We start from the raw sequence: 26370 nt of genomic DNA, 5'->3' as shown, positions 1-26370 counted from the left end.
GTCACTCTTACAATTTTTATCTAAAATTTATCAAATAGGCTTTATTTTTATTTTTTATTTTTTTAAAAGATTTTATTTATTTATTCATAGAGACAGAGAGAGAGGCAGAGACACAGGCAGAGGGAGAAGCAGTCTCCATGCAGGGAACCCGATATGGGACTCGATCCTGGGTCTCCAGGATCACACCCCAGGCTGCAGGCGGCGCTAAACCGCTGCGCCACTGGGGCTGCCCTATTAAATAGGTTTTAATGTAGATATTTTAAGACATCATATTTATTCTTTTCTGTGGTTCTTAAAACTTGTATTTCCTGTTTGTGTGGTTACTATGAGCATAGAAGATGTTTTCCAAATCTTGTAGGTTACTAAAAACTGCCAAAATGCCCAGCTTTTACTACTCTATTTGAATATTACATCTTGTCCTATACCCAACACTTCAGTTATGATTTATTGTTACATCTTTGGTTGATTCATTCAGAGAAATTTGGGCCTGTAACTACATTGCGGTCTTTGAATATTGTAGATGAAACCACTTTTAAAACAAGTTTGCTCTTAGTCCTTTAGGAAATTAACTTTGGTTAAATAAGGTGAAACATTAACCCATGTTTTATTGAATCTTGTCATTGTAGTGTTTATTGCATGTAATTTTTTTTAAAAAGTAGATTTTCTTTTATTTTTGAAGAATTTACTCAAGTCTAGTGCTGGGTAAAAATAGTTTTATTAACTAGAATCCGGAATATTCGAGTTAAAGGACGCTCCTTCAAGTTTGCAAGGGATGATTTTTGGCTGTGGCTTTGAGAGGTTGTTCTGGATTTGAGGAGTTAGTATTTGGTGCTTAAGATCAAAGTACTTCAGACTTATAATGACAAAAGTTTGAAAAATCACCGCATACAGCTAACTCTCTCTCAAAAGTTCACAATATATGCAAGGATATGAAGGTCCTAGGAAACTCGATGGTAAAAAACCCCTTGTAAACATTTGTAGCATTCATCTTATAATGGTTAATGAAACGCTTGAAAAATCTAATGAAAACTGTGGATATAGGAAAGAATAATACCTGCTTCTTTATTTCATTTCAGTTCTTCATGTATCCTTCATGTCCTTGGCTTCTGCCCCTACTCCTATCTGAGGAGTCTGATTTGATGGTGAAACAAGCAAATTTAAACAGGGATGTAGTTTTCTCAGCACACACAGTTATTCTTAAAAATGTATCAGTTAAGTAGGTTTGGGAGGAGCTGATTTTATGTAGCAAATCAGTCAATGATTCAAATGAATGGAAATCCAACTACTCTGCTTTCTCCAAGATTACTACTTTTGGTGCCACCAGAGGACATTTAAATAGGTAATGAACCACGGCCATTTTTAGAGAGTGGCTCCCTCGGTAACTCATCAAACTTTTTATTCTCTATTACCTTGCCCCTATAGAAATGCTTTTTGTCATATGAAGAAATACTAATACTTATTTTCCATCATTTTCACATTTAGCCAGTTAATGTGGGTGTGCTATGGCAGTGCTTCTTGAACTTTAAGTTTCTCCTTGAGAACCTGTTTAAAGGCAGGTTGCTTCTGTCTAGGTGTAGGGATCGAAAGGTCTGTATTTCTAACAAGTGCCATGTCTTGTTGATCTTGGTTTGTGGACTTCACTTTAAGTACCAGGGTCTTAAGGGACCCTTAAGCCAACTAATGGCTGTGTTTACCTAAACCTAGAAATAATTGGTATATTTGCATTTTTGAAACCCCTTTATTCTGAGGAGTTACGGTTCTGTATATACAATGCAGCTTTTTTGCCTCAAGCAAAGATTGACATTCTGATGTGTGCTCTCTTCTTGTAGAAGTATAAAAATACCTGCCAGAAACCTAACATACACATTTTTTTGACAAGCATTCAAGGCCCATCTGTCAGAGTCCTACTTTAAAACATACACCAAAGACTTGATAGCAGAATCCAACTAGTATGCAGATTAAGCTAATAAGTAGTGAAATCAAATTAGCTAAACCCTTGGTATCCCAAGTGTGAACCATGGATGAGCAACACCAGCATCATCTGGGAGCTTATTGAAAATGCACTCTTTGGGGCACCTGGGTGGCTCAGTAGTTGAGCGTCTGCCTTTGGCTCAGGTCATGATCCTGGGGTCCTGGGATGGAGCCCCATATCGGGCTCCCTGCTCAGCAGGGAGTCGGCTTCTCCTTCTCCCTCTGACTGCCACTCCCCCTGCTTATGCGCTCTTTTTCTGTCAAATAAATAAATAAAATCTTTAAAATAACAAAAAACCTCTTGGGTTCCATCTTATGCCAACCAAATGAGTATATACTGTTTTTCAGTATGCATTTTAGCAAAAATTCAGGTGTTTTTTTAAATTAAATTTTTTTTTAAGATTTTATTTATTCATGAGGGACAACGAGAGAGGCAGAGACATAGCAGAGGGTAAAGCAGGCTCCCTGTGGGAAGCCTGATGTGGGACTCAATCCCAGGACTCTGGGATCACGACCTGAGCCAAAGGCAGATGCTCAACCATTGAGCTACTCAAGTGCCCCAAATCCAGGTGTTTTAATATGAATATGTGTTCATTAAAGTCTGAGAGGCACTGAGCTAGACTAGTGCTGTTTTATGGGATAGGAGCAGCCATGATTTCTTAGGCAAAAGAATATTTACTTGTCTTAAATGTAGGTGGATGGAGAGAATATTGGAAGGCAAACTGTAGTAACAAAAAGAGCTAAGGTGGGATGAGTCAGGAAAAGATGAGAGCAGCTGGGGAAGGAAATATAGGATGTGACAAATAGACCAGCGTGATGGGACTTAAGTTGCTGCCTTGAGAGAGGCAGCACAGCCAGTTATACTGTCCCAGATTTACTGGACTGAACTATTTGTGTGTGTTTTTGCACTTTTGGACAGTTTTCAGAAATGGCATGTGAAATCGTCATGTAACTTTGTTTCCAGTGATAGTATGTATTTTAATGTATTTTAATCTTTAGAAGGTTTTCATATGAAAAGGTATATATCACTGCATGTGAAGTAAGGTTTTACAAATTATGTGATAGTGGTAATCTTTTTAAACTTGTATTCCAATTAAGGCTTTCTGAGTTGAACATTTTTCTTTGCCTTTCTGTGTTTCAGGTATCAGATCTGTAATTTAGCTACAGTCTACCAGGTCCGTTCCTTTTTTTGGTATTATTAGAGAGCAGTGGAATCATATAGTCTAGACCTTCCTCATTCTTTTCTTGGAAAACTGAATAGAACTGTTAATGTACTGTAACCGTTCCTGAGTGTTTTCATTTCTTTTCTCTTCCCTTTACTATTGTTAACTAACAAAGATAGAGATGAAATGGCTATCAAGCATTAGGAAGGCCAAGGCCTGACAGTTGTGGCCAGGAAAGAAACAATCCTTTTTAGATTCAGAGAGTTTATTATTTACCCAGGCAGAGAAAGAGTAACAAGGAGTCCCAGCTCCTTGTGTTCTTTGTTCCATGTGCCACAAGGGGAACGCTGAAACAGAAGAGGCCACGTGACAACTACGGCCTGCATGGTGGGACCCCTGCTGTTGAGGAGCCATTGCTGTGTTGCAACTACAAACCAGTTTATAGTCTGGAGGTGTGTCCTCCAAGTGTGGGAAGGAAAGGTCTCCTATTTCATCAGAACCCAGGAGGAGATAAACTCTTCATGACAGGAGGAGGCGGGAGGAGGCAAATGAAAAAATGGCCACGTAGCAGTTCCTCACAAACCTCCTATGTTTTTGAGTTCCCTGCTCCAGGAGGCTCATCAGGCCTGTTGGCAAGACATTCAGCTGCAGTCCTTACCTTTGTGGCCTATACGGGTATGTGCCACCAGAGGACACACTGAGTCATGTTCCTAAAGTGGAGACATAACTAGAACTATTTTTTCTAAATATCTCACCACTCATGCTGCGAAAAACAGATTGTGTTCAAGACAAAGAGCAATGAGTGGGATAGGAGGTCATACCCTTAACGGCAATGACCATCATGTGGTGGTATTACAGTAGCTGACCTAGGCAGTGTAACTCAGAGGTATCCTGAATCTTCATTAATTCTCCATTTTATCTACTACTTTTGGCAGCTAGATATCCTTATTGTTGGACCTGTTTATGTGAAGGTCAAAAATAACTAAGAGGGCTCTTTTTCCAGTAAGTTTCATGCAGAATGGATCAGAGTGGCTAGACTTTAGTCTGAGACCAACAAAGAAACTAGGAACTGAAGTATAAGATGATAAAGTCTTAGCTTGAATGACAGCCTTAAAAATAAAAAGGGAAGGTTAACTCCAGATTTGATATTACAGAGAATAAATTGACAGTTTATTGGGAACTTGTTATTAGCAGAGAAGTGGCTATAGTCTGGAGAATGTGGGTAGCAAGGCTTTAGGTTCTGTTGGCTCATTCAGTTACTGCCAGGCAAAGATCAGAGCTCTACAGTTCCTGGAGAAAACTTGGTTGGAGGTTGCTTCACCATAGGAGTGAGACAGCCAAGAACTGTCAGCATGCCAGTGAAACTCGGCAGCAGTTGAGTCCAGCCTTAAGGGTAGATAGGAGTCCCCACTAACCCAATGAATATAAAAATGCATGTAAAAGGGACCAACAGCCAGAGAGAAGACACAGAAGCAGAATACTGGAACAGGTAAAATCGAGTAAAAGCAATTATTGAAGGAAATACACACTTGAACAAAACCCTAAAAACATTTAAGCAGATTGAATTATAACAAGTTCTGTAGGACTAGAAAAAGTGATTTTCACATTTAATGTTTAAACAAATGTTCAAAAAAAGATGACTGGTATTAGGTCCCAAATTACTGGCCTAGAAAATTGAGGGGAAGAATTACGCCATTGTACAGGGCAAAAAGGACTAAGATAAAATCAGGAGGAAAATGATTAGAGGCTTAATGACAAATCTTGGAGATAGGAGGATATATAGAGAATACTAAAGGTGGGGGGAAAAAAATGGGTAGAAAGGTACTCCTTAAGTAATAAGAAAGGAGAATCTTTAATGAAGAGAGACTGGAGACTGCAGATCAAAATAGCTATTGTCCAGCCAGCAGGCAAGTGGGAAAGTATACACATACTCCTGTGTGTATTCTGATAAAATTCCTTAATTCCAAGTAAAAGGTAAAAACCTCCTAAGCTTCCAGACTGCAAGAACAAGTTACACACAGTAGAAAGAACAGATATCAGACAACAGAGGAAGTAGAAGACAGTGAAATAATGTCCATACAGACAAAAGTACCACAGCTCAAGAATCCTATATTCAAGCTAGAGCCTTCACTTGTCATGATGAAAAGATCTTGGTATATCCTATCAGAAACAACATATGAGTCAGATTAGACCTCTTTATAGGGAAAGGTAAAAAGGAGAGGTAACAGTTCAGTAAAGAAAATAGATCAATCTCAGTTACTAATACAAAATCAAAAGTAAAAGAGCCAAATATATCTGCCAGTATATCAAGAAGAATATCAGACTGTTGTCAATAGGATTTATTATAGACATGTAACCATGGTTCATTATCAGGAAATCTGTCAACATCATTTTCATATCAACAGGTTGAAGGACAGAAGTCTCATAATCCTAGTGGTAGATGAGATAAAATTTGGAATTATTCCTAATAAAAATTACAAGTAAAATGCACCTAAGAAGGCAGTTACTTAATATAATGAAAAGCGTTAGCGAATGCCAGTCACAAACACCACTGTAAATGAAAATACTCCAGATATAATCTGTATCAAATTCAGAAATTAAACAGGGTTTCTGCTCTATCACCATCATCATTAGCATTGTTTGGAAAGCATTATGACAAATTAAATAATTGGAATAAATATTGAAAAAGGGAAACATTTTTATATTTTCTGAGAGAGCCAAGAGACATTGGAAAATAATTACTAAATTTAATAAAGTAGCTGGTTATAAAATAAGTATGCAAATATTTTTCTCTAACCTAGTAACTGTAGAATGGGAATTAGGGTTGGTGAGAATACTCTTCCCATAGTATCCAAGGTTTTTTTTTGAGGGCGGGGGGGAATTCTTAGGAATAAATAAAATAAGGAAAAGTACTAGATCTATAAGAAATTGTAAATGTTTTTGAAATACCCCAAACAAGATCAAACAGATGTAAAAAATATAACTGTGTTTTTAGAAGAGAATGTGTAAAATTATTAAATATCAGTTCTCCTTGAATTAATAAATGCCTTTAATGTGATTCATTTTGAATCCCTGTGGACTGTTTTTGAAATTAAAAAAAAAATCCTGACGCTTATATGGAAGGACAAAGTCTAAGAATAGCCAAGAAAAGAAACTACCTACTTAAGGACTTGCCTTACCAGATGTTTAAGCATTCTGTAAAACTTATGTGGCTAAAAGAATGAAGATGGCATTGGAATAAATAAGTTAAACAGATAGAATGCCCCAGAAATAAACCTCAGTAAACATGGAGATTTACTATATTGACCAGGGTTGCATTTCATTTCACTGGGAGTCTGGTAGGTATAACTAAATATCCATGTGAAACAAAATATAGTTCAATTTCTTTTTTTTTTTTTTAATTTTTATTTATTTATGATAGTCCCACAGAGAGAGAGAGAGGCAGAGACATAGGCAGAGGGAGAAGCAGGCTCCATGCACCGGGAGCCCAATGTGGGATTCGATCCCGGGTCTCCAGGATTGCGCCCTGGGCCAAAGGCAGGCGCCAAACCGCTGCGCCACCCAGGGATCCCTATAGTTCAATTTCTAACTTGTGCCATATAGCAAGGAAAATTTAGTAGAATATATGGATAACCTATGAGTGGGTAAGATATTTTAAATCAAGTCCTGTTATACACAAGTTATAATAAGGCAGACATACCTAACGCTAGTATGCCCATTACTCTTCTCTCGGTTAAAGACATTTTATGTAGATTGGATGTGATTCTTTCCTAATATTGAAAAATGGTTAACTTGGAGACTAGCAGAGATTTTGGGTCCTACAAGGCCTACAGTATAGTTTGAGGTGGGATGTACTTATTAAGGTGGTGTCAAAGGATGATGAAGTGTTAGAATATAGTAGTATTACTCCATGATTTCAAGGTTATCACAAGATGCTGTATTTACTGTTTTGAATTTTCTTTATACCAGGCCTTCACAGCATTCTAAATTGAGTTACCTGTACTGTTTCACTATGGAAATCAATTTCCCTTTCAGTTTGAGTTAGTTGCAAATGATAACAGTTATCACTTTTTTTACTCAAGGGTATGAAAGTGCCAGTGTGTCTAGCACATGTGAACCTTGCAAAAGTAGGAACAGACATTCAGCCCAGACTGAAGAGCCTGTTCAAGCAAAAGTATTCAGCAGAAAGAATCTTGAGCAGCTGGAAAAAATAATAAAATATAGTAGGTCTACAGAGATATCTTCAGGTATGTTCTTTTTTTATTTGCTTTAAGGGTTTCATCTTGGATTTGAAAAGCAATTCGTGTGTCACAATTTTCTGTCATGTGCAAGTCCTTGACATCAAGAAATGTAAACTGGAAATATTTTTTAATATTCTGATACTAGCTTTTGACACTTTCTGATGCAATTCTAAGCAAAAAGGTATAGTTGATAGTAATTTGGAGCTGATTTGAAGTTCTGAAAAATCTCAGATAAGAATTTGATATAAAATCATATCATTCCCTGCGTCAAATCTTTGGCTTCACTGTGGTTACAGGGGAGAGTCCAAGTGCCTTAATGTAACATCTGGCCAGTGGAGATTTGGCTCTTTCTTGCGTATCTAGGCTCTTTTCTCCCCACCCTCTGCCTTGACGTTGCCTCTTTCCCTGGCGCAGAACTGAAGTTTTCCCACAGCTATCATGCTGTTACTCACCGCAGCAGGTGTCTCTTCTGCCTTCAGTCCTTTTTGCTCTTTGTAAGCCTTTTTCTCTACTGGAGTCTTAAAGATTAATTCTGCAACTCTGAAATTGCATCACATCGAAGCTCAGATAACTTTCTCTTATCTGAGAAAGAGAACTTCTCTTTCTCCTTTCTTGTTTCTGTTGTAGCCTTTGTAAATCTCTTCTGTTGCCCGTGTCACATCTCGTGCTTGTTTAAGTGTCTTTGTCACCTTTTTTAGCCTCTTGGCAGCAGATAAATACCTTTTCATATTTGTGCCTTAAATGTTCCCATGGCATTGGACACATGGTAGGCACTTAGTATGTGCTAATTGAATGAAGGAATGGAGTTGTACATGTTTGCCACTGTTGTACTCTAAGTACTGGTACTTTCCTGATTCATAAAGAACAAGTGCATCTCAAAGAAACATGGAGAGGGGGCAGTAAATAGAGATCCTCAGCTCTCAGGTGTCAATAAGAGCTTTGGTAAAAAATCAGAGTAGTAGTACTGTTTGTATTATGCTTTACTACTTAAAAACTAAACAAATGTACTCCTCTCATTTGAGCCTCATAGTGCTTTGAATTGTTTTTTCCATTTTGTAGATGAGGAAACATGGTCAGAGTATCCCTCCTTTTTCCCCAGCTTCATAAACAGCTAGTAACATAAACTGGTACTGTTTTTCTTGAAAGCTTCAAAAGTTGTGGCCTTATCTCAGTAATTGTACTTATCTATGCTAAGGAAACAAAAAGGAAAAAAAGTTGGGGTTCAGTGTTGTCTAAACAGTATGATTCCAACTGTGTTTAAACAAAAATTGGAATGCATAAAGACTAGAAGAAAGTATATCAAAATGTTAAGAGTGATTTTATCATCTTTAAACTCTTCTGTATTTTCTAAACCTTTCATAATTGAGTATTTCTTTTTATTTAATCAGAAAAGAAACCTCACATTTGTTTGTATTTCGAATCAACTTCCTCACAGTCATATTGCTAGGAAATGGCAGAGTGAAAGTTTTAATCCTGGCCTTCTCTCAAGTCTAGGATCCTTTTGGCAAAACTATCAATTCTGACACAACCCCTACATTTTACAAAATTTAGTAATTTTTATCTCATCTCATTGTCTTTATCGAAGAGTGAGATCTTCAAAGAGTAAACAGTTGGTGGAAGTTGGGGAATGGCACTAAATTGAAAGGCAGGCTGTTTAATTAATTGGATTATCAAGTTACCTAAATAATAGTTATAGGACTTCAGACCTTATAACTGTTACTTAGAAAACTATAATGATTGAATTTTGGTGCACTAAAAAAATCCTTGAATTGTATAAAATATACCTTGTGTGTATTTACATATTCATTTTCATCAAAGACCTATTTTTAGATTTAATCATTACTTTCAGATTCTTTATAACATAGACTAATGGTTTTTGTTATATGATTACTGGAGTGCAGCATATTTGACTGCTAGTACTGAATTTTACAGTCCTCTCGTCCCTCAGGGGTTGTAGGAGGTTCACTTTGATGTGTATGCTTCTGAGAGTGAACAGCAGAAGTTTATTATATGATAGTCATCATCAGTCACATTAAGTTTATATATAAGCTTATAACAAGTCTTCTGATATTTCCCTACTAAAATTTTTAAACAAATTATAAACCATATTTTGTGATAATATTTCAGTTCAGGCAAGCAGTTTTAAAGAAATTTGCTTTTATTTAAAAAAAATTCACTTACTCATATTATATACCCTGTCTTTACTATTCATACACATTTTATGTTCATCCTTATGTCTGCCCTTTCCTACAGCACATGCTAGGAGAATACTACAGCAGTCTAACAGAAATGCATGCAATGAAGCACCAGGTAACAACCTGCTTAGTTTTGGTGTCCACTTTTTGTTAATTTTTTTCCATTAGTCTTAAATATTATTCTTAGTTTTATTTTAAGATATAGCTTAGTGTATATATGTCATTTGGCTAGTAAAAGTGAGAGAGAATTCATATTCATAAAATTCTGAAGGCTTTCATTTGTAATTTTTGGGTGGTAAAATTAGCTGCTTTTCTTGTTCTCATTTTCAATTACTGTATGTAACATAACCAACACATTCATAAAGATAGTAGAAAAATTTTTTTTAAATTGATTGTTTTATTTGAAGTTACTTATTTTATATTTCTTAAATGCTTAAAAGCATTAATGTTTTTTGAAACAATTTTTTCCCTAGCTTTACAGTGATTTGCAGTGTTAAGTATTGTGTGTAACTTCTGTTGTGCTTACTTTTCATTACTAGTCAGTATCTATAAAAAAAAGCCAATAAACCATTAAATAAAATTGATGACATGCAAAGACCATGATAAATAAAAATACATGGAAAGTTACAAAGATTCCAAAATACCGTTTTTGTCTTTACACTGTGTATTTTCTTTAAACATGTTTCTGTGTGATTTAGAATTATAAATATTAATGCCTCCTGCACTATACATAAGTGAAAAATAAAAGCTTATTATGAATCTTAGGAGATTCTAAAAAGAAAAACAAAGATTTAGCACAGACAACGCTTGAATTATATTTTTGACACTTCCTAAAGAAAAGAACTCTGAAAATAGGATAAAAATAAGATGGATTCAGAGAAACCTGAGTGAGATCAAGGGTTTTTCTAGCCTACACTAATGCATTTTAGTTTAGGAGGAGAAACTGGCAAAAACTCTCCACCTCTATTGTAGGGCTAGGGAAGTGTGGGCAGTGAAGCATGTGTTCAGTCAGCATAATTCATTATTCAGGAATAATTTCATCTTTAATGATACATAATTTAAAATGATAATTTTATATATGGAGGTATGACAGATGTCATTAAATATGCTTTATTATATCTTTGAAATAAGCATTTTCTAATTGGTCAAACTACAGTATATAAATTGGAAGTTTGCATATTAAATTATATCTTCTTACTTGGATTTTTCCTTTAAGTAAAGATTTACTACAGAGATAATTTTAGTTCCTACTTATACCATATTTGAATATTTTAAAACTATTAACATAACTTTTAATATTTTATATTTATTATTATTTTATAATAATTGTAGAAATTAGGACCTTAAGATGTTAAGATACAAGATGTAAGTTAGTAGGAAGCTTTTTCTTTAGGCCTCATTTGCTTTGCATATTTTTACCCTCTCTTGCAAAAAGTGAATTAAATATTTACAATCTTTGTATATTTATTTAAAAAGCACAATATATTCACTCAATATTTTAAATTCTTTTTCTTTGGTAACTTGTCACACATATTTGCGGAACCCAAATATTTAGCTACCCATGGTTCTACTGTTGCTCTAGAAAGGGTACAGAGTTTGATAGCTAGACTAGCTACTTAGAGATTTTTTTTTTTTAAGATTTTATTTATTTTAGGGGCACCTGGGTAGGTCAGTGGTTGAGCCATCTGCCTTTGCCTCAGGTCGTGATCCAGGGGTCCTGGAATCAAGTCCCACTTCTCCCTTTGCCTAGGTCTCTGTGTCTCTCTAAAATAAATAAACTCTGTTTTTTAAAGAGTTTATTTATTTTAGAGAGAGAGAAGAGTGCATGTGTGCACGTGTGAGAGTGGGGAGGGGTGAGGGCAGAGGGAGAGAATCTTGAGGCCTGTGGAGGCCTGTGTGAGGCTTGATCTCACGACTCTCAGATCATGACCTGAGCAGAAATCAAGAGTCTGATGCTTAACAGACTGAGCCACCCAGGTGCTCTAGAGGTTTTTTTTTTTTTAATAGAGAACTCAAAATGGGAAGTTTCTAATTTGCACTCTTAACAATAAAGGTTTGAATATATACCTTTAACAGTGATAATTCTGTGTTAACAAACACATATAGCAGAATTGTTGAGTGATGCCGATTTTGTGAAACTGAGAATGTGCATTGGATCATGCCAGTCTGACTTACACTGAGTGGGGTCAGTAAGACACTAGCAAAATTGACCTATATTGTGTACCCTCACAAATTCAATTTTTCATCAATGCAACATAGCTGATTTGAGAATTAGTAGTCCTAACTAAATAGACCTTAAAATAGTAACTTTTATTGCCAGCATTCAGTTTATTCTAAATATTAACTAAAAGAATTTCCTTCTCTGTAACAAAGTTCATATTAGCAAAAAAAAAAAAAAAAAGTTATTTGTAGTTAATTCCGTTCAAGTGCTGAAAGATTTCCACTGGTCATTTCTATGAAATGTGTAAAATTTTCCAGATAGTTTTTTTGAGAAATAAGCATGGCCTGAGTAATGCTAGGTAATATTATTCATACATTTAAGTATTTTCTCTATAGTATATATCTTGATATTTTTGAGACTATTTTTATCTTGGTAATTTTTAAGATTCTTTTTCTACTTTAGAAGTCCTGAAATAGAATTGAGTCTGTTCTGATTTTTAAGTAATTTAAACCTAAATAATGATATCAGCTAATAGAAATTGTTAGGAATGTATTTTACCATTATTACCTTCCTGATCTTTTATATCTTCCAGAAACTGGGAGTGATTTTTCCATGTTTGAAGCTTTGCGGGATACTATTTATTCTGAAGTAGCTACATTAATTTCTCAAAATGAATCTCATCCACATTTTCTTATTGAACTCTTCCATGAACTTCAGCTACTTAATACAGACTACTTGAGACAAAGGGCTTTATATGCATTGCAGGTATCTGGTACCCAACATTCTTTTTTAACCCTTTCTGGTACCGATTTTCTTCATGATTTTACTGTTTGCTTTCTTACACTGAAGTACATCCTGTTCCATAGGTGTTATGATGTTTTTCGTGTGCTTCCTTGCCATTTTAAAACTTATTGTATAGCTTAAGTAGCCTTTAGATAAAGTCTTTCTCTGAGAAGTTTCTTTAGTGTTTTACCTTAAATGTTACTTCTTCCTCATAAGTAAGGTATGAGATAAGGAGTATTGTATTTACTTACCTGTTTGCTTATGCGTTTAAATTGGTGATAAAAAATAAATGTTTTACATAAGTAACTATCTTATTTTCTTATTTAGGACATAGTAACCAGACATATTTCTGAGAACCATGAAAAAGAAGGAGAAAATGTAAAGTCAGTGAATTCTGGTACTTGGATAGCATCAAACTCAGAGCTTACCCCCAGTGAAAGCCTTGCTACCACTGATGATGTAAGCTGATAATGATTAATGAATGTAGTTGTAATTTTAGTATGTAGTAAACAGAAGTAAGTTGTTATAAATTGTGAATATACTCGATACTTGGTTTTTAGCTTTCTTAAAAAGCTAAGTGTAGCACATTATCTTGAGGTGAGGTATATAACTCAAAATATATCAGCAAACACCAAAAATTATAGATAAATGATAAAGTGTAAAATAGCTGTGTTTGTATTTCTGATGCCCAATATAAGGAATTGACTCACAACAGACATTTAGTAAAAATTTGTGTTTATTTAAGGTACTCAGTAAACCAGACTGTAGTCAGATCACAGAACCCTATAATAAATAAGTACAAGATAAATCAAGTCTTTGGGTTTGAAGAGAAGCCTGGGCAAAAAGAATGTCATCCAGGAAAAAACATGTAATTTAATGTATTCAATTTTATGAAGAAAATTTTGAATGAAGTAAAGGAGCTTGGGAATGGGAGAGTGGTGAGGGAAATCATATATTTTCAATAAACTGTGTCCTTCAGTAGCCCCCACATAGCACATAAGCCAGTGAATGATTTGATGGCAAACTGCTAGGATAGTGAAGAGGTAATATGCTAGGTATTTCGAAAACACCTACTTAAAGGTTTGGACTGTAATTCTATTATAAAAGATATTATGGGGTCCTGGGATGGCAAATACATTTCTTTTCTATGCCAGCTCTAGTATGTTGATTTTCATGGATAAGAATGCCAAATATCTGCTCTATGTAGAGAGCTGGAAGTGGTATTACTTTGTTTCTGCACATTGCTGATATACTAGCATTGTATGTTTTTTTGATAAGATAGTATTTCCTCAAAAGATTTTTTTTTTTCACATTTAGTAATTTCCTTGTAACTGTTGAGGACTTTTTCTGAATTTTTGCTCTTTAACTTGTGTTTATTTTTTTTTTAACTTGTGTTTAAAAACTACTTCCCCAAGTCCTCTTTTCTGCTCCAACTCCACTACTATGCTGAACACAAACTTGTGTCTAAAAATAACAGTTTTAAATCACTTTACAATGTCAAATATAAATTAATGTAAGTATTTCTTGGGATTGTTATAACTGATGAAAATTGTATATTTGTTTTTGTAGAAAATGAAGTGTGGTCCAGCCATATACATAAATAGGGAATATGTGGTTATATTAAAGTTTATTATGCACTGAAATAACTTGGTGAGAGCAGGAATGGTTTCTCTGCCTCCCATAACTCCATTGCCTCCCTTTTTATCCAGATTTTATATAGATGGTATTAACTTTGTTATTTTAAAATATTTGAGCACATTGGCCTTTAGTATCAATAAATAGCAAGTTGAAAATTGAGATACGATGTATGATAAAGTTAATCTGACAAGATTCTAGAAGTTTTTCCTTATAACTGTTGATAAATAAATGTAAAGATACTGACCTTAATAAGTAGGTATCTTAGTTGGGCTTGGCACAACAAAATACTATAGACTGGATGCCTTAAACAACAGCCATTTATTTTTCACAGTTCTGGAGAGTGGGAAGTCCAAGATCATGGTGTCCGCAGATTGGTACTTGGTTAAGACCCTCTTCCTGGCTTGCAGATAGCCACATTCTCCCTGTGTCCTCATATGGCTCTGATGTCTCTCTCTCTTTTTTTTTTTTTTTTAAGATTTCATTAATTTAATCAGAGAGACAGAGAGAGAGAGAGAGAGAGACAGATCGGCACAGGCAGAAGGAGAAGCAGGCTCCATGCAGGGAGCCTGACGTGGGACTCAATCCTGGGTCTCCAGTATCACACCCTGGGCTGAAGGCAGCGCTAACCGCTGAGCCGCCAGGGCTGCCCTGGTATGTCTTTTCTTAAAAGGGCGCTAATGCCACCATGGGGGATCCCACTCTCATTAACTCATCTAAGAACTTGATTACCTCCCAAAAGCCCCACCTCCTAATACATTGGGAGTTAAGGCTTCCATATAGGAATTTGGGGGGGGAACACAGAGATTCAGCCCATAACCACACAGACCCGGCACAAATAACTGTACTTGTTATTTTAGTATCATTTTTTAAATAACTAAATTAGTTCTTTAATTTTTCATCCAGAACTTAAATTTGTCATTAATTTAACATCCTCCCTTTATTAGTGCTCTTTAATCAGCAGCAGCACAACATCCAGTGTTCCTACTCAGCTATCTAGAGCAGTGCTGTCCAGTAGAACTTACTACAACGATGGAAATGTTTTATATATGCATTGTCTAATATGGTAGTAGTTTCCCTGTTGAACAGATACAGACTCTCATTCTCCCAGGTTTCTATGCCAAAGTCTTTTTTTTTTTTTTTTTAAGATTTTAATTTATTTATATGAGAGAGAACAAGAGAGATCACAGAAGGAGAGGGAAGGCTGACTCCCTGCTGAACAGAGAGCGCAATGTGGGCTCGATCCCAGGATGCCGAGATCATGACCTGAGCCAAAGTCAGATACTTAACTGACTGAGCCACCCAGGCACCCCAGGCCAAGGTCTTTTGAGCTAGCATATACATATTCCAGAGACATATTTCAGAGTGTGTAAGAGCCTTTATGGCCAGGAAAGAGAAAAGTAAAAGGCATCTGAGAATTAGAAGTCAAAGAGAATTAAGAATTGAAGTTTAGGGAGAGGAAGAAACACTTTTTATCTTGTATTCCAAGTGCCATAAAATGGCAAAAGCACATCTACTTTCCAATTTTCATTGAAGGAGGAACAAAATGGTTCCGTTTCCTAAAACATGTTCCATAATGCCTAAATTTCCTTTAATCAGCGAAAGAACTTTTATTTCATAATTGAAAAGTTTAAAAGATTAATAGCTAGGAGAAAGAACACAGTTGTGAAATGAGTTTTAGAATGTGAGACTCCCCTTAATCACACTATACACAGAAATTATTTTGAAATTAAAGTCCTGAAAAGTCTAAAACTATAAAACGTCTTTAAAAAATCTTCATGATTTAACATAAGCAAAGATTTCTTAGGGTGCACAAAGCATTAACTGGAAAAGAAAAGAATTGACAAACTAGACTTAATTAAAAATAGAATCTTGTGGGATCCCTGGGTGGCGCAGCGGTTTAGCGCCTGCCTTTGGCCCAGGGCGCGATCCTGGAGACCTGGGATCGAGTCCCACATCGGGCTCCCAGTGCATGGAGCCTGCTTCTCCCTCTGCCTATGTCTCTGTCTCTCTCTCTCTCTGTGTGACTATTATAAATAAATAAAAATTAAAAAAAAAAATAGAATCTTGCTTTTCAAAAGACACCATTAGGAGAACATAACCTTGGTACATATATCTGACAAGGACTATATAGAAATGACAAATCCCGACTACATAAAGAACTTTTACAATTCACTTATAAGACCAACGACTTGGTAAAATAGGAGCAAGAGATTTGAACAGGCACTACAGGAAGAAGATCTCTAAACAGTGGTCAGTGTGCAAGTTAAAGCCACAGGAGAAATTACCTCCCATGCACGAGAAAGACTGAAATTAAAAAGATTGACAATTAGAAGTGTTGGTGTGAATGTAGAGCATTTGGAACTTTCACACTGCTTATGAGATTATAAAATTGTACAACCACTTTGGAAAGCAATTTGGCGGTTTCTTAAAAAAAAGTTAAACATAAACTTGGCATGTGACCAGTTTTTCTTATAGATAGTCATCCAAGAGAAATGAAAACCTAAGTCCACAAAAAACATTTGTATTCTAATGTTTATAGCATCTTTAGTCATGATAGCCTCAAACTGGAGCATCAGATAAATGGATAAAATATGGTATATGCTTACAGTGGAATACTATTCAGCCATTAAGAAATAATGAACTTCTAAAATATGACAACATGAATTAATTTCAGAAACATATTGAATGAAAGAAAAGCAGCCAGACACAGAAGAGTATATACTGAATTGTTCTAGAGCCAGCAAGACGATCTGTGGTGATAGAAATATTATGAGTGGGGTGTAGTGGAGACTGACTACAGAAGGATACAAAGGAACGTTCTGGGCTGATGGAAATGGTCTTTTAGGGAAGGTGGTTACATGGGTGTATGTTTTTTTTAGAACTCCTCAAACTGTGTACACTTAGTGGGTGCACTGTTGTATGTAAATTATATTTCAATAAAGTTCATTTTAAAAAATACGAATGATGCTGTCATGTTTTTCTTTTGATAAAACCAGATATAGTAAGGTCCTAGGCATTGTTAGGCTACCGAGATGGGAGAATTTCCCTGAGGGTGTAGAAATAATTTAAAATGTTTACTTTTCCAAGTTAGAATTTAATCAGCAGCTGGCTCTGTGTATTTTCATCTACTTAATGATACATGTTCTGAAAGGTTACTTAATATTTTAATGTTCTTTGTGGCTGTTCAACCTTTAATAGCTTTGGTTATATCACAATTTTAAGTATATAGTTTTATGCAAATACTTAGCTTCTATATTAAATCTTTAGCATTTGTCATAAAATTTTTAAAAGAAATATTAGTGATTTTTATTTTCTTTAAACTATAACTTAGGAAACTTTTGAGAAGAACTTTGAGAGAGAAACACATAAAATAAGTGAGCAAAATGATGCTGATAATGCTAGCGTCATGTCTGTATCTTCAAATTTTGAGCCTTTTGCAACAGATGATCTAGGTAAGCAGAATTTTTTATAATCTTAGGAACATGACTTTAATACAGCCTTTGAATTATATTGATTAAGAAACAAAAGTCCAAAAAAGGCAAAATGTGGTGGAAAGACTGGACTTAAAAGTCTATCAGTGTAAAATCAAGAATCTTCTGTTAACTCTTTAGCCTTTGACAAATCATCTCATATTCTGACTGCATATTCTAAGGAAATGGGAGTCTTAACCTATCTTGCTCTATGTTCTTTGAAAAATATATAGAACTTTCTAGCGTGTCTGATAGCTCAAGAAATGTTAACTTACTTCCCTTAAGGTTTTCTAGTTAATGGGAAAAATTTAGAGGTATCAGGGCCTCATCCAATCACATTTTCAATAATACTCACTTCCTAATTTGCAAGAACTGAAATTTCTTAGCATAGATAATACAGTGAAAAACCCAGCTAATTCTGAATGTACATTTGATGCATTACTTTTTGTTTTCATCATTAGTAAAACAGATGCTTGGTGGGGTATATAATTCAAAGGAAAGAATAAAAGCCAGAATCTCAGGACTTGGAAAGGAGACTCGGGAAAAGAAACACATGCTCAGTTTGTTTTCCTGGCTGTGGCCAATTCAGATACCAGAGGTTCGATCATTCAGACCTCTAGGGTACTTAGTTGATAAAATGATCTAACGTCCTATTATTCTAGTGTTTGCTCATAGGATAATTAGATTTAGATGATTCCAAAGGCCTACAAAGAAAGGGGCCAAGCCTTGCCCTGTTATTAGGTATGCACCTTTTACCAAAGCAGTAAGTCTTTCTTTTGCCTTACAGTGACTATCACGGACTCTAAGCCTAGCTCTCTTCTGAGGAAATCAAGTCTGAGCTGATTTCATCCCATTATAGAGACAAATCTCTCCGTGTCCCGCTCTGTTTCCTTCATTTATTCCCCCTTTCTGAGTTACCAAAATGACTTTGAGTCCTCTCTGTTTTGTTTCATTTACTGATTTTTTTTTCTCAAAATCCTTCACCCCTATCTAGCTTTGCCTAAAGTAGATGAAAACTGGGAACTCTTTCTTAGGCCTTTTCCTTACCTTCTTTACTTGCATTCAGTTAGATCCTTTTCATCAGAATTTGGGTGACATCTTGGGATTTATTTTCTTTGTACTGTTTACATGAAGCAACATAGTGACTATGAAATCAATATGGGCTTCAGAATCTAAAAGAGTAATATATGCCAAGTCACCCAACTAGTATAGTGTTTGGAACTTGCTATTTTTCCTTACCTATGGTCAGACCTTTTTTTTTTTTTTTTTTTTTAATTAATACATTGTGAGGAATACATGGTAAAGTTTGCTTTATATATTCTCAAAATGTTTCTGTTTCATATGTAGGTAACACTGTGATTCACTTAGATCAGGCATTAGCCAGAATGAGGGAATACGAGCGTATGAAGACTGAGGCTGAAAGTAGCACAAATATAAGATGCACCTGCAGGATTCTTGAGGATGAGGATGGTGCTGCCGCCACAAGTACGGTTACTAATTTAGAAGGTGTGTTCTCGGTTGAGTAAAAGTACAAAAACTGTTCTATATGTAAAGAAAATGTATAGCCTCACCTGATGCCTAATAGTTTTATTACCACTTTCTTTTAAATAAGGGTGCTAAAACTATATAGATTCTCCTTTGTATTATTTCAGCATAAAATCATCAGATTTCAATATTTAGAATTCTGAATAATGCATATGTCTAATGTCACAGGCTTTATTTTGCTAATGAATCATTTTCTTTTTAAAAATAGAAACTCCTATTGAAAATCATGGTTCACAACAACCTGTAAGTGAAGTTTCTACTGTTCCATGTCCTAGAATTGATACTCAGCAGCTGGACCGGCAAATTAAAGCCATTATGAAAGAAGTCATTCCTTTTTTGAAGGTAAGCAATATTTTTTTTTAAATAAATACTTTCTGTGTTTTGTTCTCTAATACTTATAAAAGACTTCATTGTAGTAAATTCAGAAAATAACAGGTAAACAAAAGAAAGCTAAAAACACATTGGTTTCATCAATTATTCTGTAAATTTATCTCCTGTTATTTGTAAAATATATACTCACCCCCCAGAAAAGGATATTTCTTTTCCTATAAGTTATAAGAATATGTATATATATTTACATAGATATATTTGTGTAGATGGGTACATTTGATAGTTTGAAACCATTCTTTGAGGTTGAGTTGACTTAAACTATGCAAGCATTTATTTGCTTTCATTTTAGGCATAGATAAGTGTTGCCTTTTTTGTGTTAATGCTTTTGTTTTATCATGAGCGATCCAATAAATACCTTTAAGCATGTCTTTTTTGATAAAATTATAATTACTTAGAAAAAAATTATAATTACTTAGTAATATACTAAGTATATTTGCAATATTTTTTATCTTGAAATAATTTTTAATGTTTTAAAATTTAGTGCACACAAATACATGTTTTAGCTAAAGAATGAAAATGTATGTATGGTGTCTAATAAAATTGACATTACAAAAGAAGACCATGTTAAAACCTCAAAATAGAAGTAAACATTTAAGTAAAACAAAACCCAAAAAAAACCCATATGCTAAGACATACTGCCTTTAAAATCCTGATAAATAGAGTTGCCTAAATGCAGACTTGAGACATTGAGATTTTACTTTAGGACTAAAAAAAACCCCAAAAGACACCAGAATGCCTCTCATTTTAAATGTGTTTTTAAAAATGTCTGCACATTGTTTTCCTGCTGGCAATTGCAGTGTAATCAAGTAGATAATAAAACAGCTGTATTCCAATAGGATGATAAAAAAGTATGCCATCTGGTCTTCCTGTTAAGTATAGTTTACTTCATAAAGCAACAAGAAGTCACACTACATACTACTTTTCTATGTCAGACCTTCCCTGCCACTCATGCTCCAAAGTGAACACAGCTGAAAACTCCTTAAGAGAAAATGAAAACAAAAATTTTCACGTTTATAGTTTCTAAGCATAGGATAATCTGTGCAGAAGGAAAGTACAGGAAGAGTGTTACCATTGATGTGCTCTTCAGGAAAATTCTACTTACAGATCCTCAGATGGATAGAATCGCTGATTTACATACTGGTCATTGGGAGGAAAAAAACAAGACTCTCAGAATTTCCTCAGATTTTGGTAGGTCCTTCCAAAATACAAAGATCAGAGATAATTTATTCATATAGTCCTTTCCTAAAACTTTATCAAATAATTAAGTAGCACCATAATGGCGGAAGTCATAGTGAGGTAAAGGAGGTAAGGGAAGAAAAGAGTACTCCCTTTTTACTACCCACTCTTCTCTATCACACTACTAGGATTCAGTGAGTTCTTAGTGAATACAGTAATCAAAATGTGTTTTATTGGAATAAAGTACTTTCTAGAGGGAGTCTGCCCAGAATGTAGTGCTTCCTTTAACATTTCAAAAGAAGTATGTAATTTCAGGGCAGCCTGGGTGGCTCAGCGGTTTAGTGCCACCTTCAGTCCAGGGCCTGATCCTGAGAGACCCAGGATCGAGTCCCACGTCAGGCTCCCTGCATGGAGCCTGCTTCTCCCTCTGCTTGTGTCTCTGCCTCTCTCTCTCTCTCTGTCTCTCTCATGAATGAATAAATAAAATATTAAAAAAAAAAAAAAAAGAAGAAATATGTGATTTCAGGACAAGCAGATTTCTCTAAAATCCTAATGACAACCAGTTGCAGCTTGGCAAAGTTTTGCTTTAATGCTTAAGAATGTCAGATGATAATGATACTTAGAAGAGCATCTTTGTCACCACAGGGTAAGAATTTAATCCGCACAAGAGGCATCTGCTAGCAAGTTATATGACTAAAAGAACCCAGAGTTCATCTATTTCTCTTTCTTATGTGAACTTCACTGAGCTATGGGGATCTCCTGGGGATCTAGGTTTATGGTTAACTTCCCTTCTTATTATAAACAAATCAATTCTAACCACCACGCCTGCTTTATGTAAAAATATCAAAACCTTATAAACCTTTATTGGTAGCAATATTTATTTACTATGTAATTATTTTCTGAGGTTTAAAATATCTAGATGATTTAGCTTTATGCTTAGGGAATGCAGTCATCTGCAGTTAGGAAATTTTATTGCTTTTACCATTTTGTGTCTGATTTAATTGATGTCCTCTCATAAATATTCACTTACTAAATTTAGCATTTCAGGAAGTTTTTGAGGCCAACCAGTGAGTAGAACTAATGATTAGATTTTAACTGTTATGTCTCATTTCACTTCAAATCTTGACTTTCTTGGTAGGATTATAGAACTTCTTTGTTAAAGTCAGCATTAATACCCAGTCACCTAAGCTAGACTTCTTGACTCTCACAACTTCTGTCACCAGAAGTCAAAAATTGATTTTCACCTTAAGAGCAATCACTTTTCTTCTTTCCAATACATAATCTTAACTCAGATTCTCATATTTTGCCTAGCCAGCCTATCATAATGGGCATGAAATGAATGTTTACTCAGGAGACTCCTTAGCCTTCAAGAGATTTCACTACTGGACCTGATACATACTTTCCCAACTTTATCTCTCCCCACTCTCCTACTGTTCCACTCACTCACTCACTTCAAATTACTCAGTATTTCCTATTCCTGCCATTGCATTTTCATATATCAGCTCTTAGTACAGTTTGCCATTATCGAAAATTTAAATGCTCCACTCTTTTCTGCTTGGCTAAAATATCCTTTCTTCAGAGATAATTGTTGTTTCCAATCTGCTACCACAGCTACTTACAGAACCTGGTTTGTGCTGCTTTTAGGATATCTGTACATTCAGCAAGTACTGAGTGTCTGCTGTGAGCTGGCCCCAGTACTAGGGGATAAATAAGAAATAGCCCCTGGAATTAAAAAGTGTTATCAGTTGGACAGTGCATAGCATGTAGTGATTATTCATCTATCTGACTTTCTCCTCTGCTGTTTGAGCCCTTGAAGACGAGGGATTGTTTCTCCCCCCTTTTTTTTAACTACCTTTTCTGTCACATGATTTTTTCAAAAATGACCTTAAATCCTTCAATTTAAGGAACCTTAGAAATCATCTGGTTTAGCCACCTCATTTTACACATTTCTACAGAAAACCAGAACATAAATTTACCTGAGTAAGGTTAGAAGATCTGCCCAAATGAGTTTAGCGGCAGAAGAGGGATTAGAATCATGACATACTTGATGTGGATGTTTTATGGACTCACTTCCACAAGTAAACCATGATTTGGATTATTAGGTAGCTTGCACATGCTTCTAAAGGAAGATGAGGGAGAAGAGATTTGCCCAGAAAGGTTTGTTAGGGAAGTTAGGACAATGGTTCTCAACTGGGGGTGACTTTGACACTAAAAACATTTTGTAATGTCTACGTACAGTTTTAGTTCTCAGGACTCTTAGGAGAGTAGAGGGTGCTATTGGCATCTAGTGGGTAGAGGCCAGAGTGCTGCTGATCATCCTACACCACACAGACTGTCCCTAATGCCAAGACTGAGAAAGCTGAGTTAGAAGACCCATGGAGCAAGTGGGGAGCAGGTGAGTTGAAAGAATATGGTTGAAATGAACTGAACTGCAAATGGGAAGACAGGCCATATGGAAACCATGGCATGAGTAATTCTTAAGATATAGAAAAGAAGTGATAAAAAGTATTAATTCAGCCTGATTCTTTTACTGGCTGTTAATCTGCTGTGGTGGGTCAGAATACACAAATCCCTAACATGTGTAGTGCAGGAGTTTGGCTCTTCTTATGAATGTATATTTGTAAATGTATATCTGAATGTTGCGAAACATCTATGCAAGGAAAAAAAATCATGTGAATTAATATTTTTAAAACAATATTAAGTTTATATCCTAACCAACTATGATTTTTTCTCAGGAGCACATGGATGAAGTATGCTCTTCTCAACTTCTAACTTCAGTAAGGCGTATGGTTTTGACCCTCACCCAACAAAATGATGAGAGCAAAGAATTTGTGAAGTTCTTTCATAAACAACTTGGAAGTATATTACAGGTAAGAGTTTATACTTATATGGCCTACCCTCTAGTTTGGAACTTTTTGTTGTCATTTTCTGGCAGTACGCAATTTATTCAAATAGATATTCATTCTGGCATCCATTGGGGAAGACATTTCAGTACCTTTTGAGGTTATTCCTTTACCTGGTTTTAAAAAAATTGTATTAGGGCCTGCATCTTCATTTGACTCGATAATTTCTAAGGCCTGTCCAAACTATGATAAAATTTTGTTTTGATTTTTCTCCTTCCCAGTAAGAACATTTCAAGGTTGGGATGTTTAGAAAGTAATTCTATGATATTTTCTAAAATAATTTTTTATCAGTGTGGGAAATCATAGAAACTAGAAAACTGTTGATTATAGAGACTTCTTAGGCTGTATGAGTAACTTTAAATTAATGTTAAGGTCATGGTTCTCAACTGAGGGCAATTTTGCAATGCCTGCAGACATTTGTCAGGCAGGAAGTGGCTGGTACTATATCATGTGGCCTGTTAATAGTGCTGGGGTTAAGAATCCCTTTGTTAAGTAAGGCTACCTTAGTTCATCTGATAAACATCTTTACAGTTAAATACACTCATGTATTTTTCCATTGAGATAGTTTAGTGATTTGTATTATTATTACTCCAAACTAGGAAATAGGTTTTTCTTTTTATCTTTATTACAAAAATTTTCCATAAAACTGTTCCTTCTTATTCTTGTGTTTTAGAGAGACTATTATCACTTTGTGTATTAACTTTCTAAAAACCTTAGGCTTGATGCAAATTTCCATCACTATAATTTTCCATTTTGTTTTTATTAAGGCTAAACTATAAATTCAATAACAGGTTTTAAGTTGTGCTGTCTCTAATTTTATTAACACATAATCTATAAGGAATATAAGACATGTGTTATGCAGTTTAAAACTGTTTAGGATAATTTTATTATTTTTTATAAATTTAAGTAGTTTATTCCTATAGAAAGAAATAACTCCATTCTAGAATCAGGCTCAAAGATAAATCATTTATAATTAAATATTTTTGTATTTTTGTTTATCAAGATCCATGTAATCCTACCTCAGTTTGTCTACTGTTACCATAATTGAGACAGATGCCAAAGTATTAATTTGGAAATAAATTTTTTTCTCCTTAAGAAAATCTGGCTGCTTTTCTTTTAATGCTATTCCTGATTCTTTTTTTCCCCCACAAGGGGACCTAGAGAAGAATAAAGTTCAGTTTATAGTAAATCTTGCCCAGAGTACCGAAAATCTTTCATGAGGTAGAGCTTAAAATACCATCTTCTACATTTTTTCTAAGAAACCTATTCAGTGAATTTTTTTTTTTTTTTTCACGAAGCAGCTTCATTTGTACTTCTTCCAAGATTGTGCTAGATAAGATGGTTTTTTGGAAGGAGGAGACACAGAACATAGTTGTTTACCTGTTTTCTAAATGGCACAGTCCATATTTTTAGGAAGAAAAAGAACTACAGTTTTATGTTTAAAAAAATAAAAGTGTAGAATATAGTTGGCTTATTCATTTGATGATGCTGTATTTCAACTTGAATAGAGCTAAAGTGCCATTGTTTTTAAACTGATTCTGAAGGGAAAGTTTAAATTAGAATGACTGGCTGGCTTTATATAAAAGGGGAGAACTTAAAAAGTACTCTGACGTTAACATTTAGAGAGGACTTTGTATTTTCCTCTCTGGGTACCTCAGCTTCTCACTGTGGTAAATATGTATCCCCTGGGTTGCTCATTTGTGGCTACCAGTTCTATTAATTAGGACAAAAGCTGTGGATGATCACATGTTCTTTCCTTTTGTATACTCTTTAAGCAGGACTAGCATGATTCCTACTTAGAATATTAACTATCTTGGGTGCCTGGGTGGCCCATTCGGCTAAATGTCCAACTCTCGGTTTTAGCTCAGGTTATAGTCTTGGGGTCCTGAGATGGAGCCCAGCATAGGGCTCCATGTTCAGTGCGGAGTCTGCTTGATCTTACCCATTAGTTTTAGCTTTTTTTCCACACTAAAAAGTACTAAAATTGTTTTTCTCTGAGTATTTAAATTTGTTAATCCTCTGTATTGCTCTACTCACAGTTAAAGTTTATCTTTAAAGTTACTTGGTTTACCTTTGAATAGGATTCACTGGCAAAATTTGCTGGCAGAAAACTGAAAGACTGTGGAGAAGATCTTCTTGTAGAGATATCTGAAGTGTTGTTTAATGAATTGGCTTTCTTTAAGCTCATGCAAGATTTGGATAATAATAGTATAACTGTTAAACAGAAGTGCAAAAGGAAAATAGAAGCAGCTGGAGTGATACAGTCTTATGCCAAAGAGGTAAGTGACATTTATTTTGATTTTAGGAGTAGATAATAAGCCTAAAAATACAGTTCTTGATCGTTATTAACTAAAATTATACTAGACCTCAGCCAATGTATTTTCTAAGTAATGGCACTTAATCAGATTACATAAATCAGTACATATGCTAGCCACACACTGAATCTCAGATATAACAGCAGTGGCTCAAAGATCAGGAATGCAGACAGGAATTGGTGACAGGAATTATCAGATACCTTACCTTACTGTCATTTAAGTCTTCAGAGAAGAGAGGAAGACTGGGATCTGATCCTTGGCCAGCTGTCTGCAGTAGCTATTTCAACCTCGATAGATCTCAGATCTGCCAGGAATATTTATCACTCTGGCCAACACACATGCTTGTTTACAAGTTAAGGCTTTGGTTGCACATTTCTGTAGCTTCTTTCACCCTGTTAAATTGGTCTTGATATGAAATT

At 35.1% G+C, this 26370-nt stretch overlaps 1 protein-coding gene across 29 annotated transcripts in view; it reads left to right on the top strand.

Annotated features, from left to right (window-relative positions):
* The window catches only part of PCM1 (pericentriolar material 1), an 80492-nt gene that overhangs the window by 42889 nt on the left and 11233 nt on the right, over positions 1–26370 (top strand). For 13 of the 29 annotated variants that reach the window (XM_077848895.1, XM_077848879.1, XM_077848877.1 and 10 more), the window contains 10 exons: positions 7217–7381; positions 9629–9685; positions 12324–12496; positions 12842–12973; positions 17484–17604; positions 18970–19128; positions 19376–19509; positions 20662–20745; positions 23469–23603; positions 25718–25915. In XM_077848895.1, coding sequence (XP_077705021.1) covers positions 7217–7381; positions 9629–9685; positions 12324–12496; positions 12842–12973; positions 17484–17604; positions 18970–19128; positions 19376–19509; positions 20662–20745; positions 23469–23603; positions 25718–25915 — 1358 coding nt within the window. Of the gene's footprint in view, positions 1–7216; positions 7382–9628; positions 9686–12323; positions 12497–12841; positions 12974–17483; positions 17605–18969; positions 19129–19375; positions 19510–20661; positions 20746–22971; positions 22993–23468; positions 23604–25717; positions 25916–26370 lie in introns of those variants that run through there. The other 16 variants (XM_077848893.1, XM_077848892.1, XM_077848903.1 and 13 more) reach the window with 6 other exon arrangements.

This window comes from Canis aureus, chromosome 15 (assembly GCF_053574225.1).
Source record: "Canis aureus isolate CA01 chromosome 15, VMU_Caureus_v.1.0, whole genome shotgun sequence".
NCBI classification, from domain to species: Eukaryota; Metazoa; Chordata; class Mammalia; order Carnivora; family Canidae; genus Canis; species Canis aureus.
This window is presented reverse-complemented; position numbering and strand designations above follow the sequence as displayed.